This window comes from Styela clava, chromosome 7 (genome assembly GCF_964204865.1).
Source record: "Styela clava chromosome 7, kaStyClav1.hap1.2, whole genome shotgun sequence".
Taxonomy (NCBI): Eukaryota; Metazoa; Chordata; class Ascidiacea; order Stolidobranchia; family Styelidae; genus Styela; species Styela clava.
In genome coordinates, this window is record NC_135256.1 from 10,185,293 (window position 1) to 10,201,016 (window position 15,724).

The window sequence follows — 15,724 nt, forward strand, 5'->3', positions numbered from 1 at the left end:
AAGGCAGAAAACTGGGAGTTGCAATATTTCTGCATTTCTCAAATTCTGATGCGCATTGTTTAATTTGTCATATTTCCATCAGTACAATGAAAGAATACAATATAAGTAGACATTCTCAGAATACGATCAGCAGTCAATATGACAAATTTAAAGATCGCATTCGAACAGAAAATTATCGTGTGTTTGTATATTAATATTTTGTTATACAACTACCTAGTTACTAAAAATAAATATCAATCATGACTCAAGAGGTCCTATGCCACGTAATGGTAGGAAATGTCTGGTCCGAAAAGTCCGACATTTGTTTGTTTACAGATCTATACATGAAGTGATAAACGTAATATTTTTGCATTACTGAAAGTAATCAAACATTCTGAACGATCCAGATTAACCGATGTTCATGTGAATTCGTTAATCAGTGTTGGTACTGTAAAATAATTTCATCCTGATATTAGTAGGCTGGTGGCACAAAAGAGATGCCAAACGTCAGGACATATGCAATAAAAAAAACATTGAGTTCATTCTGTAGTATTTTTGTCAATTTTAGGTCTATATATTTAGTCATTTTTAGTGTATGTATTATTTTTTTCCTATCAAAACTTTGTTCAAAATGTTCTGGATAGTTGTACATAGAAATATTTATGATTTTTTGTAATGACTACAGTAAATTGCAATATAAGTAAAATGCAATAATTAATACGTAAATGGCAATTGAAATTCAAGAAAATAACAAAACTTCATTCGGCTGTTTGATTTAATCACAATATATGTCACAAACTCCATCTATCTAAAAGTATGCTCCGAGTATACATTATCATATTACATCGAAAACTGTTTGCGGCCCTTTGCACAATTCCCAAAATGCAATACGGCCCTCGAGAGCCAACGAGTTTGACACCCCTGTTATAGGACATGACATCATACGACTCATAGAATACTTTAAACAAGCTAAATGTGTATTAAAGACAGTGACGAACTGGAGGTAAAGCCACCTTTATCATTTTTTCGCTTTTGGGTTAAACAGACTTATTTTGTCACTTTCTATAGTTTTTATCACTGGAATACTGACATTAGATAATATTAAACTGAACTATAGAACGCCCATAATTTGGCTCGGAAAAATGCCTATGTTGTAAATCAGTATTCTGCATTTGACAGTTGACATTGAAGAAAGAAAATTCCAACCGAAATAAATAGAATCTATTGAATAAAAAATAAAATCCTTGATAAATCCTATTTCTTCTACGTTCCGAATTCTTATATTGATTACTTCGTTGCTGCCGTCCCAGTCGTGTCATTAAGTTCTTGCTATCCTTTGGGTGGAGTCAATTACCAGAATCGTGCCATGCGCAGTTCAACGCTTTTCCTTTATCATACTTCCACGAATGAAGGGGTTGAATAATTAAACAACTTATATTGTTCCCGGTGTAATTTGTACAAAGCACGCAATTTTTCCATGGGAAGTCCCTCTAAATATGTTGTGTATTTCTTTTTCCACTTGTGTTCCAATGACTCCGATAAATTCGATTTTCCTGAAAAAAAATATTATGTTTTATATTCGAATTGTTTCCATAGTGAAGACTATTCACTAGTCTTTTCAATTCCCTCATTGTGTATTTCTTACACATTGGAGTGATTACTGAAAATAACAAAGCAAATTTACAATTCGATTGAAAAGGGGGTATTTGGAGTTGAATATCCGTGTCTGAATCTATGGTATGTTTGAGCTGATGGTCGTATGGTAGTATTGGGATCGTTTGCCTATAGGTAATACCGTTTAGTCAAATTTGATTGAACAGAACTATGTCGGTTTCAATCGGAACCTAAATGTTTAAAATGAAACTCTTGGCAACAATGAGTCATAAAAATGATTCGTTTAGTCGTTTTTTGCATTCAATTCGTGTATAAATTACCAAGTTACATTAAAGTAGCCTCTAGGTAGGCCCCAGGGCAGGGGTGGGCAACCTTTTTAGACTCGCGTGCCAAAATCGGCTGAATTTAGCGATAAAATTCTTCCGCGTGCCAGCCAAAATTAAAAACAATGCTTTGCTGCTTTAAAGAAAAATTACAAGATAATAAACCTATAAAACATGTATAGACAGATTCACTATTCGGGAAAATATCTGTCCGGCAAATAGACTTTATTACTTTTCTTATTCGATATTGGTGAGACTGATTAGTCCCGTATTAAGAGTAGCCCAAAAGATGAAACCAGTAGTTCGTGTATTCTTTGAAAGTTACAAAATATAAACCCAATGTAAAATTTCTATCAGCGGTAATGCAGCAGCAGAAGTCTCACTGATATAGAATAAGAAAAGTAATAAATCTATTTGCTGGACTGATATTTCATAATATGACAGGAGTTCATAACTGAGAACAGAGATTCAGAAGCATATGAGGATGAAAACGTGAAGAGTAATGCAGTTGCAAAGTTTTTAAGACACGAAAATTTTTCGGGAATGGCACCCCAATCACGCAGTAGTTTGTTTCCTTCGCTTCTCTTGTATTCCCTTCCCTAATCGCTTATATTTCGAAATTAATTTATAAACGTAGGTAAGCAAGTAACTCTCATGACCATCATGAGCTGTACAACTTCATAAATCAAGCAGAAAGGAAGAAAGAGGATGGCTCATACAAACTATATTACGTAAGAATGTATTCAAATGATTGCTGCGCTCTTCTCGACAGCTCACTAATTTGTTATGTCATAACAGATTTCTTTGTAGCCATTTGTCATGGAAGAACAAAAAGTGTTCAATAAATAAATGACGGATTGTGAACAAACGATGATGAAAAAACGAACACCTAGTTTCATCAGATAATTTAGACAGAGTCTTGCAACTTTTTATCTGAAAGAGAAAAATGATCTCGTTTCTAAGGCCTCGCTCGCGTGCCGAATAAATGGGCTCGCGTGCCAAGTTCGGCACGCGTGCCAGGGGTGCCCACCCCTGCCCTAGGGTGAATATTAAAAGGGTGAATACTCACGTTTGAAAAGTAGATTATCACTTATTCTAAATTTTTTCATAAGATATTCAGAATCCAGTGCAATTGTCTCCAATTTAGCAATGTAATCATATTGAATATGACACGGATCACATATATCCTTATACAATCTCCAGTGGATATCAAGTTGCTTCGGATTGCTCAATATACTGTCGACAAATTCTTCAAAGCTAGCTCTACCAGGTTTAAAATATTTTGTGTTTTTATTTCGAGCTGAAAATAATAAATTGTAAAAAAAAAAATTGGAATTCAGCAGGGACTAAAAATTAAGCGTATTATTTATTGTTCAATAAATTCAAACAACAAAGCTTAAATGAGATTTGTCGCCAAATTTAAAATTCCTCATACGTTTTTTTTTAGGGTCAGGCGGAAAGACGGCTTTTAAAAATGACATTTTTGGCATTATTGTATCGTAGTTCTGCAATCAATAGCCAGTTACAATAGGGTCTTCGTGTTATATTCCATACTTTGAATATTACCACATCAAACTATTTGAGAACCGCTTCATAACAAGACCCCTGAACACAAAAACTCACCGTATTTCCCATGTATTTTCTTCGACATTTCTTCATAAAATCCCAAACCCGATCCACCCGGTAACATTTTATCGATATAAGCAGATACAACACGCTCTAATGGTTCTCTTACTGTCATTATGCGATAATAATTATTCAGTCGCTTGTTCATCTCATGATAAGATTCCGGGTTTTGAGGGGAAAATTTTGTCCAGAGAAATCTGTCGTATTTCAAGATAGAGTTGAGGTACATTAACTGTATTTTATGTTATAGAGTGGGAAAAAAAGTATCATCTTGTCATACTTCTTGTCGCATTGTGGAAACTGGTGAATAAAATCAAAGGATGCGCACGGGGCCTGACGACGAGAGTCTTAGGCTACTTCGTCTGTGAGCTCATCCCGATAATGACGACACACAAGCTGTTATGTAATTTATTAAAACGTCACAATACAAATATCTGTAAACTGTATTATGACGGCATAAATGCAAAAGTTTGCATCAATGTATAGTACATTGATTATTTTATTTCTAAAAACAAACAGGTCTATGTTATTGTATAGATAAATTAAATTTATTATTTGTTGATAAATAAACATCTAATTATTATCATTTTCTAATCTTTTCAAAAAGGCATTATTATGGTAAAAACTGTTTAATTAATTTAGAGGGTGTTTTGATTTTTTAAGTTAAAATGCTAAAGTTTTTTAAATTTGAATAAATTCATTTATTCGGCCGTATTTAATTTTTTAACTTTTTAAACGTGGAATATTTGGAACAACGGCACTTCACCTGATTAAAAAATCAAACAAAATTGAATGCGGAGGACATTACATGCATGAGTTATTCGAACCAGCTAGAAATAATCGATCAATATATAACTTTACCGATTGTCCCGAGCCAAAGTAAAAGCTTCTTCGTGTCCAATTTCACTCATGGAAGTTACATTTACATCTCCTTCTACGATAAGCAATGTTTTTCTCCATTCTGTGCTTCCGCATTTACCAACTGCACATATTATCATCTGTAAATAAGGGTGAAATCTATCTGTAAACACTTCAAAATATCAGTAAACACTTGAATGGATTCAGATCATGTCTTATCTAATCATTCTTCAAATGTAATTTTCCAGGAAAACGTTACAAAAGTACAGCAATATCCGTACTGCCCCGCTTCAGTTCGTTTACTGTGATCTATTCGACAACCAAACAACTCAGTTTTGCCCATAATTGAAACTTTCCAGCAAAAAAATGAATAAAACTCACCTTTAGTTTATCAGAAAAGTACAAATTAGGCCTAATCCGTGTTTTTTTCATCCATGCCGATGCATTCAAAGTTCTATTGCCAGAATACCCATATCCAAGTTTATTGCAATACGTTTTAATATGTGAATTCCGTTGCTCGGCAATCTTCAGCATATTCCATTTTTCTACTTCAGGGGCAATTAGACGTATGTTGATGTGAGATTGCACTGCTCCTTTCTGAAACTTAAAATAACGTATAATAGAATGTTTATTTATACAATTAATTTTACAAAGCAATGTATGTTCAATGTAAAATGTAAGCGATATAAACTGTCTTACTAATGCAATACCCAAGTGTGACACTATCACAATGGATAAATGTAACACTTCTATAACTAACTTGGGTGATGGCCCAAAAGAGTCTTTCATCAGCTGCCTGCGCTAGCGAAGGCCAGAGCGCGTTATCCTTGTTGTTGGAGAGCGTCGAACAGCGCCTTATTGGCCTGGCGAGTCAAAGATTCTGGGGTTGATCCCCATACTCACTACCTTACACAAGATTTTCAAAATTTGATTGGTTCTGCTAAGCCGGGAAGATTCAAATATCTTGTTTGTTCGAAGTGAAGTACTTTCCTATTCTTTTCACATGCGTGCAATACACAATGAGCATGGGTACGATTTTGTGATTATGCAAATCAGATTGTAGAAAACCCTACTATGAATACTAGAATCACCCCTTAATTAATATGAGTGCCATCACCGAAAAAATCCAAACCAAAAAGTTATTGTAATCTGTTATATCATAACTAAGAACTTGAACATAAAAATACTTGATGCATGTAATTCAGTGTTCACTATTAACGCACTATTTTGCGAAAAGTGCGAGACACTTTCGCAGTTATTTAGAAACCACGAAATCGCTATTACAAATTTTATATTTACAAATTATTTGCGTGCGAGTACAAAGTTGACAAAAGGCTGCCTGCGAGTAATATTGTGGAACACCTTTTTCTGCTCGCGTGCCGAAATCGGATAAATCTAAAGACAAAATTCTTCCGCCTGTCGACTAAAATTAAAAACAATGCTTTGCTACTTTTGAAGCAAAAATACACAATAATAAACCTTTCAAACATGTACAGACAGATTCACTATTCGGAAATATATCAATCCGACAAATAGTTTTGATAACTTTTCATATTCGATATCAGTGAGACTTCTGCTGCTGCATTACCGCTGATAGAGATTTTACATCGGGTGTATATTTTGTAACTTTCAAAGTAATACACGGACTCCTGGTTTCATCTTTCCGGCTACTCCTGTTACGAGACTTAATAAAGTTCATGACTGAGAACAGAGATTTACAAGCATATTATGTAGATTAAAACATGGAGAGTAATGCAGTTGCAAAGTTTTCAAGACACGAAAATTTTTCGGGAATGGCATCCCAATCACGCAATAGTTCGTTTTCTGGAATCCTCTTTTGTATTCCCTTCCCTATTGCTCATATTTCTTTCGGAATCAATTTATAACAGTAAGTGGGACATATAGCCAACTTCATAAATCAAGCAGAAATAAGGAAAAAGGGTGGCACATACGAACTATATTACGTAAGAATGTAGCCAAATGAATGCTGCGCTATTTCCGACAATATTTCTCGAGAGCTCACTCATTTGTTACCTCATGTTATATTTCTTTGTAGCAATTTGTCATGAAAGGACAAAAAGAGTTTAAATAAAGACCGGATTGTGCCACGCGTGCCAGGGGTCGCCCACCCCTGATCTAAGCCATGTGGTGCAGACAAGGAAGATGAAGCTATCTGCGATTTTGCTTTTGAACTACAGGAAATTTTAACGGACTATCACCGATTTGCGAAATCGCCAAATACACACAAAATGGTTTCGTCGTGTGAACAGTCAATTTATTCCAATCACGAATGTTAAAAGCACACGGCATTCCTCGAAATTCTGCGATATAAAATGTTATCACCGATAAATCGTACACTAAACGTCGGAAAATGAATAATCCATCTATTATGGCGGGATTTAGGTTGCTTGGAAATAATTACGTTTTGCTCAATTAACACAAATAACATCCGTTTATTTCCGTATAGAAGTGGTACCCTTCTACCGGTATTTGAAATATACTCATCGTCTCTGCCAATTGACTAGCGATAGCACAAGACTCAGCATCAAATATTAAACAAAATTATTTGATATTCATGGTTTCGTTCGAAATATTTAGGCTAAAACTACATAATAAAGATTACTCACGTTTACTATATATGTTGACACGCTTAGCAACAAGACAATGCAAATGATGATACTATTTTTTAAATGTAACCGGCACAGGTCCATGATGCGAGCATGTAACGTTTAGAAAATGCACAAATTATCCCCTATATCTGAAACGTAAAACAACACAAAGGTAAACATATCAGATTGATCTCTGATTCGCCCGACTGCCATATCTCAGATTTATACCGCCTGTTTGAATTGATTAACGGAATTTTAGGCTTTTATAATTTTAAAACCAAAACATCAACTCGAACAGACTAATGTACATTTAAACAAGTTGCACACGCAAACGCTTGAGGCATAATTTTATTCTTAACTGGAATATTGGAGCCTAAGCAACTGTATTTGCCCGGAGGCGATATCATACAAAAGATACAAAATCATGGCATTCTTTTGCAGCCACCGACATCTTTTTGCCCTTGTACCTATTGCACCTAAACAAATTTAAATACGTAGACGTTTGCATCAATGGATAATTCCTCCCCATGGACGTTTGCAGACACCGATATTTGAAACCATGATTTGCATGAACGTACATTTCCACCAGTGGAAATGTTATGCTATGGACATTTTCACCCACGGTTATTGGATACGAAGTGGAACTATGTATGGATCGTTTTGTTAATATTTTATCATTCTTCTTCTTGTTGTTACATAATGTTGTTACAAGAATCACTTTCCTCATTTACTAATAAACTAATTGCTTTGAAATATCCAGTGGTTTTGGATTGTATTTTTTGCCGGAAGGCTATTACTTTTATTGATTTCTAAATTTTATATGAATCCTATAAGATCTGATATTTCATCCGAAATTTCACTGTATATTTATTTTCCACGAGAGCACGGTTTTTAATCCGCTAACCGTGACTGCCGTTTGCGACTTCTTTTGCTTTGGATTTCGTGTCCATATGTTTGAGCATCGCTCGATTGTTTTTACCCACGGATATTTATGCTTCAAATGAAACTTTAATCACGCTTGACCTTCACTTGGGTTTCCAGGCTCAAAGTCAACAAGGCGCCTATAACATTTGCCGTCGAGTGATGTACATTTAATATTATATCTCCATATTTGCTAATGAATAAAAACTCATTACAAAACTGAACGCGACTTCCATCCATCAACTTAGTTCACAACAAAGGCCGGTTCAACTATAGTTAACTTTGTGGCATGATTACATTTAAACGGGAATACGTTAATTTTGCTGCATTTACTGATAAAGAGGTGAATTAAATGAACTTTATTACACTATAAGACATTTGACAGACATACTCAGCATTTACACTTACCTGCCTACAGTAAAACGGGTACTTACAACTATCGGTACAGCTGCGCCAGACGGGATTCTGTGGCAGGCACGCTCGAGTAGGTTATTGCTCCCCGATAATGCACACGAGCGAAATCCAGGCCCCGGTCTCTTTTCTCGTGAGATTGGCTGGATAATTGACATTGTCAGTGTTTGCTTCCTCAGCGGTTCTACGAAATAAGGCGTCTATACACATTTTAAGAACTGCCACAAAAATCAAACCTGTTGTTGATTACGGCAGCCAAGTATACCCTCTACGGAAAAAGACCATATAACTGTTTCTACACCTGATTGCTTCACTGGTAAGGTTGAAATTTTGTGTTCACAGCCTTACAGGCGGAACAACATACGACTCGTATGATATATTCCCCAACTGTTGCGTTTGTTGAAGCATTTTTAAACATATAGTCCTATTTAGACGAAACTAAACCTGAATATCCATAAATTTAAATATTCATTCAGTTATATTCCAATAAGAATCCCATGGGATGGGACAGAACGGTCTCACGGACAAGACTGAAAATTGATGAATATATATAATATGATCTCGATGATGCTTTTCCCAGTTGCATCAAATTTTTTTTATAATAACTGTGGTTGTGATACTTGTACGTGATAACTCCAAAAGAGAGTATTGAACTTTACTTCGAAGTTGGAAGGCGTATTGATTATTGATGCAGAGGAAATAAGCTTGCGATTACGAAGAAAACATTTTGTTTAACGGTTATTCACTCATTATATATTCTCAAGATAAAATACGTTATCATTAAATTATATATATAATGAGAATATGGAAGTTTTGCTGCCTTATCGAGCTAATATTTAAATAACTAGAAAGTTGTCACTTCAGTATTAGTATTCCACATCTAACTGTTTAATTGGAGGAAAAGATTTCAATGTTTGAGAAATGAAAATTAAATCGCCGATAGCTCGCCAATCTTGTTCCATGTTTTTCTCATGCGTCCCTATACATTATCTTGATTACTTGAACAATAAACCTCCACCGTTCATTACTATAAATGTACTTCAAATTAATTCGATATTATTTTTTTCAGTATGTATGTACCAGGAAGATAAAATGCAATACGAGTCACGACATTAAATATTTTTGGCATCATCATCCACTCACAGATAAGTTTGATTCATATTAAGAGTATTCAAACAAATCACACTGAAATACAAACAAATACACAAAGAAAATCAGAAATCTGAAAACTCGAATTGGTATATAAAAACGCTCAAATTGTGATGAAAGGGCACTAATTTCTAATTCGGGAGTATGAGTTTGTGTTCAACCTTAATGGCTCCTGAGGTCCGCCCCTAAGCCTGTGTTCCCATCAACTTGAATGGCTTTTAATTGATATCTGTATCCTCACTTGTTATGGAAATTTTGTTTTCCATGAGTTTTTCATTCATTATACTTCCACGAATGAGGGGGTTGAATAATTAAATAACTTATATTGTTCCCAATATGTTTCATACAAAGCATGCAATTTTTTCATAGGAAGTCCTTCTAAATATGTTCTGTATTTACTTTTCCACTTGTGCCCCAATGACTCCGATAAATTCGAATCGCCTGGAGAAATAAAATATTATATTTTATATTCAAATTGTTTTCGTTTATGGTTATTACCATTCTCGCGTATTTCTAATGTTATTCACAACAAATCTATCGTCAAACAATTTCTAGCTTCGTTTTGTACACTGCACCGCTAGCGTTCAGAGTTACTATTTACCGAAAATAGGAAAGCCATTTATAATTTGAACAAAAAAGGTTTCGTTGGATCTAGGAATATTTGTTTCAGAAAAGTATTGTATTTCAACTTTTTCTCCGTTAATCTCAAATATTTTAAACCTGGATGGGTGTCAAGCGATTGCAGTGTTAAGGATAGTCCGTCTGATTTATTATATTTAAATTCTCTCATTAAAAAAAACGTTATTAAACTATGTGCATCTTTTCACAGCAGGAGTGACACTCTCGCTCAACAGGAATACTTATTTAGCACTTTTTAATTGAGGAGACTTTATATGCGGCGTGTGCTGGTCCAAGAACTTCGTAATAGTTAAACAATTCCTAATTCAAAACGCGGTTGCGCTCGTCTGGCATAAACAAGAGGTGTCGCTCCGGTGTAAAATTTCTGTCGGGCTTGAATGGCGAGCTACCGGAGTGCTGTGATGGCGGTTTGTTTGAATACCATCTGATACTCGTCTGCGCGGAGTTGCGCAAGTTACGCTTTTGTATATATTTTTATAAGAAAGCAGCCTTAGGTAGGATCTTATTACCCAAGAGTTGCGTCGCGACAATCGCGCGTTCGAACAATGATGTTTTTATATTTCAAACAATGATGTTTTTATATAGCGGAAATAAGAAGTTCCTGGTAATATAAACGACAAAGTTAGTGGGGGAGGCCCCTCTCAACTGTTTTATATCCCAGTGACGGCTTTGCAGGAATGCAGTAATTTTCAGTAAAATATTTGTGCGCCTAAAGCAAACCGAAGCACTTATGTTGAACTGCAGTATTTACATAACAATCAAGTGTGAAACAGGATTTATATTTTCGCATGTACAATTTCCATATGATAGAATTTTATAATCTTGATATTGTGATTAAAACTTATACAAAGGCACGACAAAGATTTTTCCTCCATTTTTTATTTCAATTTATCTTTGACTTTTTGTGGTCTTCAGTTTATCAGTTTCCACATACATTTTCTCAATTATTGATTTTCATTTTATTTCTTTATTCGATATTTTCATCTGTTGTCTCTTACTAAAACTTTAAATTTTCTGCGTGAGAAATATTTGTCTCCCTACAGGGCACATTGGGATCGTTTTCTCCGAAACAATGACTGACCAATCGTTTTTTAAAGCCACTACACTAGTGGAAGATCACTATTTTCATTGTTATTTGTTCTATTAATTTCCTTCGAGTTTTATGAACAATTGTATTTTTCTAAAAATTTCCCTATTTCTGCAAATATTTCAATGACACGTGGCAGTGCCGGCAGTCAGGGAGATCTCACCGATAACGCTGTGAATTGCTGCGGTGGAATATTATTACCAAGTTACATCAAAGTAGCTGCTTTGATGTATATTAAACGGGTGAATACTTACGTTCAAAAAGAAGATCATCACTTATTCCGAATTTTTTAACAAGATATTCAGAATCCAAAGCAATTGTCTCTAATTTAACAATGTAATCATATTGAATATGACAAGGATCACATATATCGCTATACGATCTCCAATGGATATCATGTTGCTTTGGATTGCTCAATATACTGTCGACAAATTCTTCGAAGCTAGCTGAACCAGGTTGAAAATATTTTGTGTTTTTGTTCTTGGCTGAAAAGTAAAGAATTATTCGTCATTTCTGAAATTGAGCTGGAGATGAACATGAAGTACTATTTATTGTTCAGTGAATTGAAAAACCATTACCTAGAGTAGGTTTGTTCAGCTTTAGCTATACCATACGCCATTGGAATGACCAGACTGTATGCCAAAACCTTGTGCTTCGGTAGATATTGGGAACAGTAGTTATGACGCCGCAGCCAATTTCTCAATGCAGCCCGTTGAAAAACAAAATAGATTCTGAATGAATGCAAAGAAACTTGATCACCCATGCAATAGGCTCTTTGGGACTGAATTTGAGCATAACTCCATCAAGCTATTCGTTAACCGCTTCAGAAAAAAGGCATGTAGAAGCACAATCACAATTTTATGACTCACCGAATTTCTTATGTATTGTTTTCGATATTTTTTCATAATATTTTTCACCCGTTCCATCTGGTAACATTTTATCGATGTAAGCAGATACAACACGCTCCAATGGTTCTCTTACTGTCATGATGCGATAATAATTATTCAGTCGCTTGTTTATCTCGTGATGAGACCCCGGGTTTTTGGGCGGAAATCTTGTCCAAAGAAATCTGTTGTATTTTAAGATAATGTTGCCGTATTTACGTTGTAGTCCAATTTTCGTAGGATATAGTAGAATGGAAACATCTATTAATTTATTTCTACTTTTTTTAATATTCCATTTTCAATGTAGTGTTTTATGAAAAAGGAAAAAATGCACAGCTACGCATGTGTGATTATAAACAAATTATTATCAAAAAGCACAAGATTAGGATAATGTAGTCGCTGGTGCTCCAAAAGAATTTTTTTACCTAATTATTCAGAATTTTTTTCCTAATTTCCCTACGCCTTGCTTCTGTGTGAAGTATCTGTGATTGAGCACGCGAATGTTATTATAGTTTGGATGATACTCTTTCAAAAGGCTACAAATATTAGACTCCATTGATTAGGTACAGTGTCATCACTGTGTCTATTGTCTGGTCTCTCTAAAATTTGTTTATTTATCACACGTGACTTTTTTACAATATTGCATCTCCTGCTATGAATGAATCGATTTACCTCGATAACAAATTGGAAGTTAATAAATGCGGCGCCAATAGTAATTTAATACCAGGTTAAATTCAATGTAGCGTTATAATACCAAATCTCCACCCGTAATATATTTCGCGAAACGCAGGATATAATTGAAGTAAGTTTTACCGCTTGTCGCGAGCCAAGGTGAAAGATTCTTCATGTTCAATTTCACTCATGGAAGTTGCATTTACATCTCTTTCCACGATAAGCAATGTTTTCCTCCATCTTGTGCTTCCGCATTTAGGAACTTCACATAGTATCATCTGCAATTAAAGGCCAAACCTACAAGCGAATGCTAGATTGTATGTTGCACAATATCAGTAGCAACAGTCAAATTTTGTGTAGTTATGCAGTTCATATCTTTTTAATTATCAAGACAGTCTTGCCAAAAAAACTTCAAAAAAAAAAACAAAAGAACTAATCATTGCCTTTATCCTGTCCAGAGGTCAAAGCAAGCCGACCATCCCAACTACAGTACCATATTCGGTGAACTATAGAGTCTATTCGACAAATAAACAACTCAGTTTCACCCACAACTAAACCTTTCTAACAAAATACGGAAACAAAATTTACCTTCAGTTTATCTGAGTAGTATAAAAGAGGTCTAGAGTAGTCTATTTTGTGCATCCATGTGGATACATTCAGGGTTAAATTTCCAGAATACCCATATCCAAGTTTATTGCAGTACTTTCTTAAATGTGAATTCCGTTGTTTGATCAGCTTCAACATATTCCATTTTTCTACTTCAGATGTAATGTCAAATTGCAATCCTCGTTTCTGAAATTTAAAATAAAGTATATTGGGATTTGAATGCATATGAATAATTGTTCTATTTGGAAAATCTGGAGCCATGACTCCAGCTTTGCATACACATGTGCACAGTACCGGATTTATCATTGTGCAAAGTGGAATGAAGCCTAAGGGCCTCGCGCTTCAGGGGGTGTCGACATCCAATTTTTTCCAACGATTATTCATTTTTGAATTGGAAAAGAATTCATCTGCTCAAAATTTTCTTATACTAACCTTTTATTTATATTTTTATTTGGGGTAATATTTTTTGTCGCAAATTTTTTCCGTTTACAAGGTTAAATTAAATACCGTCGAATTATTGATTTTTTTTCTGAAATTGAAAATTCTACCCATTAACTTCACAAAATATGCTAATTTAAATTAATTACACAGTTTTTTACCCTAATAATGTCGTTATTTTTGAAAGGGGTGGTCAAATATTAATATATAGCCATAACAAATTATCTCAGAATATTTATTTTTTCTCAGCTATTTTCGGATTTCGCAGTTTTTACACTAATGCTAACGTGATTTTGAAATATTGATATATAGCTATGCTAAATTATATGATAATATTTACTTTTTTTTTTTTGAAAAAAACTATCTTCAGATTTTTTTAGTAGACCCGTTTGATACACATATTATTTATCAGCCATTGAGATTACCAGACTGCTTTAAAGTGCTAAATTTTTCATGCACAAATTTTCAAAAAATAATGAAGTTTCAACTGGTTTCTATTCTCTAGGAGTGTGACACACCTTTGGATTCCTAATCTGAGATTGGAATATGACACCGCAATGAATAACAGCGCCCACTGAAGCATGAGCGTTCAACATAACCGTGTTGTCTCTGAAGGTCAACGATCCCTGCATCGCTAAACCTAATATCTGTCGCCATGGTGTAATAAACTTGGTAGGTTGTGCACAAACCGGGAAGTTTACAGTTTTCCTGTATCTCGATATGCACCAGTGTGTATGCTTGTCCAAATCATTGTTCGACATGGTGATGTGAAGGAATATTTATGCTAATTGCTAATTTCACTTTTGATTGAAGAGATACTCTGTGGCCACATTTTCCCAAATATAAAATAAAGCAATAAAAATCATTTTAATAAGTTTCAAACCTGGGAAATCTGAAAGATTCTAGACAAGTAGAATTGTAGCAATAATCCAGCCAGGAAAATTAATAATACTACGGAAAGAAGTTTCTTAATATTTAGATTCAAAGGCATCTGAAAAATTGATATTTAGTATAAATCCCGGTTTGGTTTGCTCATTTGGAAATTATGGCATCCATCGAAAGATCTTCAAATCTGATTCCGAAAGCACTAACTCATTTGAATATGACTAATGGAGATCTGCATGTATTGTAGTGTCTCCCACTGGAAAAGGGGGACTCAAACAGTCATCATTTGGTGAACAGAAACTCTTTATATTCTTACATTTATTTAATAGAACACTTCGGTATAGAATATAAAGCAAACGCCTATTGAGACTATTATAAGGCTGCATACCAGAATGTTTGATGCCCCCCTCAATAACATGTTGATGAACTGTATACAGTAAAAATTTGCGCTGGCTGTTTCACATACCGTTATGATCCGACTGCAAAGCATTCTTCCAAGATATCCTTTCGGGGCATATTGACATAATGAAAAGTAGAGTTTCATGTTACAGTTGGAAAGAATGTTGACATGACTGTGTTGTACATTAATATTAAAATATTGGACGCTGGTCGACCCTTCTGCAGCTCGACACCCATTTTAATAGAACCCTCATTTGACCTGTAGTAATATCTGTAATGGTTTGCCAAGCTTTACAGTAGAGCTGTGCTGTGATTGACATTATTCAACCATTGGGAATAATACATATTATATCCTTACACTTCAATTGCGAAACGCACTATATCGCCAAAAATACTGTCAGGAATAGTTTAAAATAACAGGCATTTTCCGCCCTTTTGATACTCTGTATAAGTCTTATACTTGAAAGGAAATCATTCAAATAATAATTAAAACCATATATTTATTCCTATTTCGGACTCTTACTCTTGTAGGCACTCCTATATATTACAGTTTCAGAATCGCTGTGTGAATCTGTCGGCCCACAAGCAAGTAAATGCGAACAGACAAGTGGGCTTCAAATTACA

General features: G+C 34.7%; 2 protein-coding genes across 3 annotated transcripts; both read right to left on the reverse strand.

The window, feature by feature from the left end:
- Positions 1 to 780: 780 nt before the first annotated feature.
- On the reverse strand, positions 781 to 7,240 carry LOC120327964 (carbohydrate sulfotransferase 11-like). Of its 2 annotated transcripts, none has more exons than XM_078114590.1 (6): positions 7,028 to 7,240; positions 4,782 to 4,997; positions 4,404 to 4,540; positions 3,540 to 3,739; positions 2,986 to 3,216; positions 781 to 1,532 (listed from the first exon to the last, which is right to left on the reverse strand). In XM_078114590.1, exons 1-6 carry the CDS (start codon positions 7,109 to 7,111, stop codon positions 1,372 to 1,374), a joined length of 1,029 nt encoding a protein of 342 aa, XP_077970716.1. In that variant the 5' UTR covers positions 7,112 to 7,240; the 3' UTR covers positions 781 to 1,371. The 2 variants fall into 2 exon arrangements, with proteins under 2 accessions (XP_077970716.1, XP_077970714.1); XM_078114588.1 differs by having other exon boundaries at positions 785 to 1,532; positions 4,782 to 5,003; positions 7,028 to 7,239.
- A 2,146-nt stretch (positions 7,241 to 9,386) lies between these two features.
- Positions 9,387 to 15,584, reverse strand: LOC120328796 (carbohydrate sulfotransferase 9-like). Its single transcript, XM_078114704.1, has 6 exons — positions 15,168 to 15,584; positions 13,361 to 13,564; positions 12,914 to 13,050; positions 12,086 to 12,285; positions 11,471 to 11,701; positions 9,387 to 9,931 (listed from the first exon to the last, which is right to left on the reverse strand). Exons 1-6 carry the CDS (start codon positions 15,243 to 15,245, stop codon positions 9,771 to 9,773), a joined length of 1,011 nt encoding a protein of 336 aa, XP_077970830.1. The 5' UTR covers positions 15,246 to 15,584; the 3' UTR covers positions 9,387 to 9,770.
- Positions 15,585 to 15,724: the final 140 nt, after the last annotated feature.

Bases quoted from the DNA above. Each gene is read 5' to 3' on its own strand.
- LOC120328796 (XM_078114704.1), bottom strand. From the start codon at position 15,245: ATGAAACTCTACTTTTCATTATGTCAATATGCCCCGAAAGGATATCTT. The intron at 12,286-12,913 runs GTAAAACTTACT...AAAATACAACAG, and splicing joins ACCTTGGCTCGCGACAAGCG to ATTTCTTTGGACAAGATTTC. The intron at 9,932-11,470 runs GTAAGTATTCAC...TTATTTCTCCAG, and splicing joins TGATGATCTTCTTTTTGAAC to GCGATTCGAATTTATCGGAG.
- LOC120327964 (XM_078114588.1), bottom strand. From the start codon at position 7,111: ATGGACCTGTGCCGGTTACATTTAAAAAATAGTATCATCATTTGCATT. The intron at 3,740-4,403 runs GTAAAGTTATAT...GAAATACGACAG, and splicing joins ACTTTGGCTCGGGACAATCG to ATTTCTCTGGACAAAATTTT. The intron at 1,533-2,985 runs GTGAGTATTCAC...ATTTTTTTTCAG, and splicing joins TGATAATCTACTTTTCAAAC to GAAAATCGAATTTATCGGAG.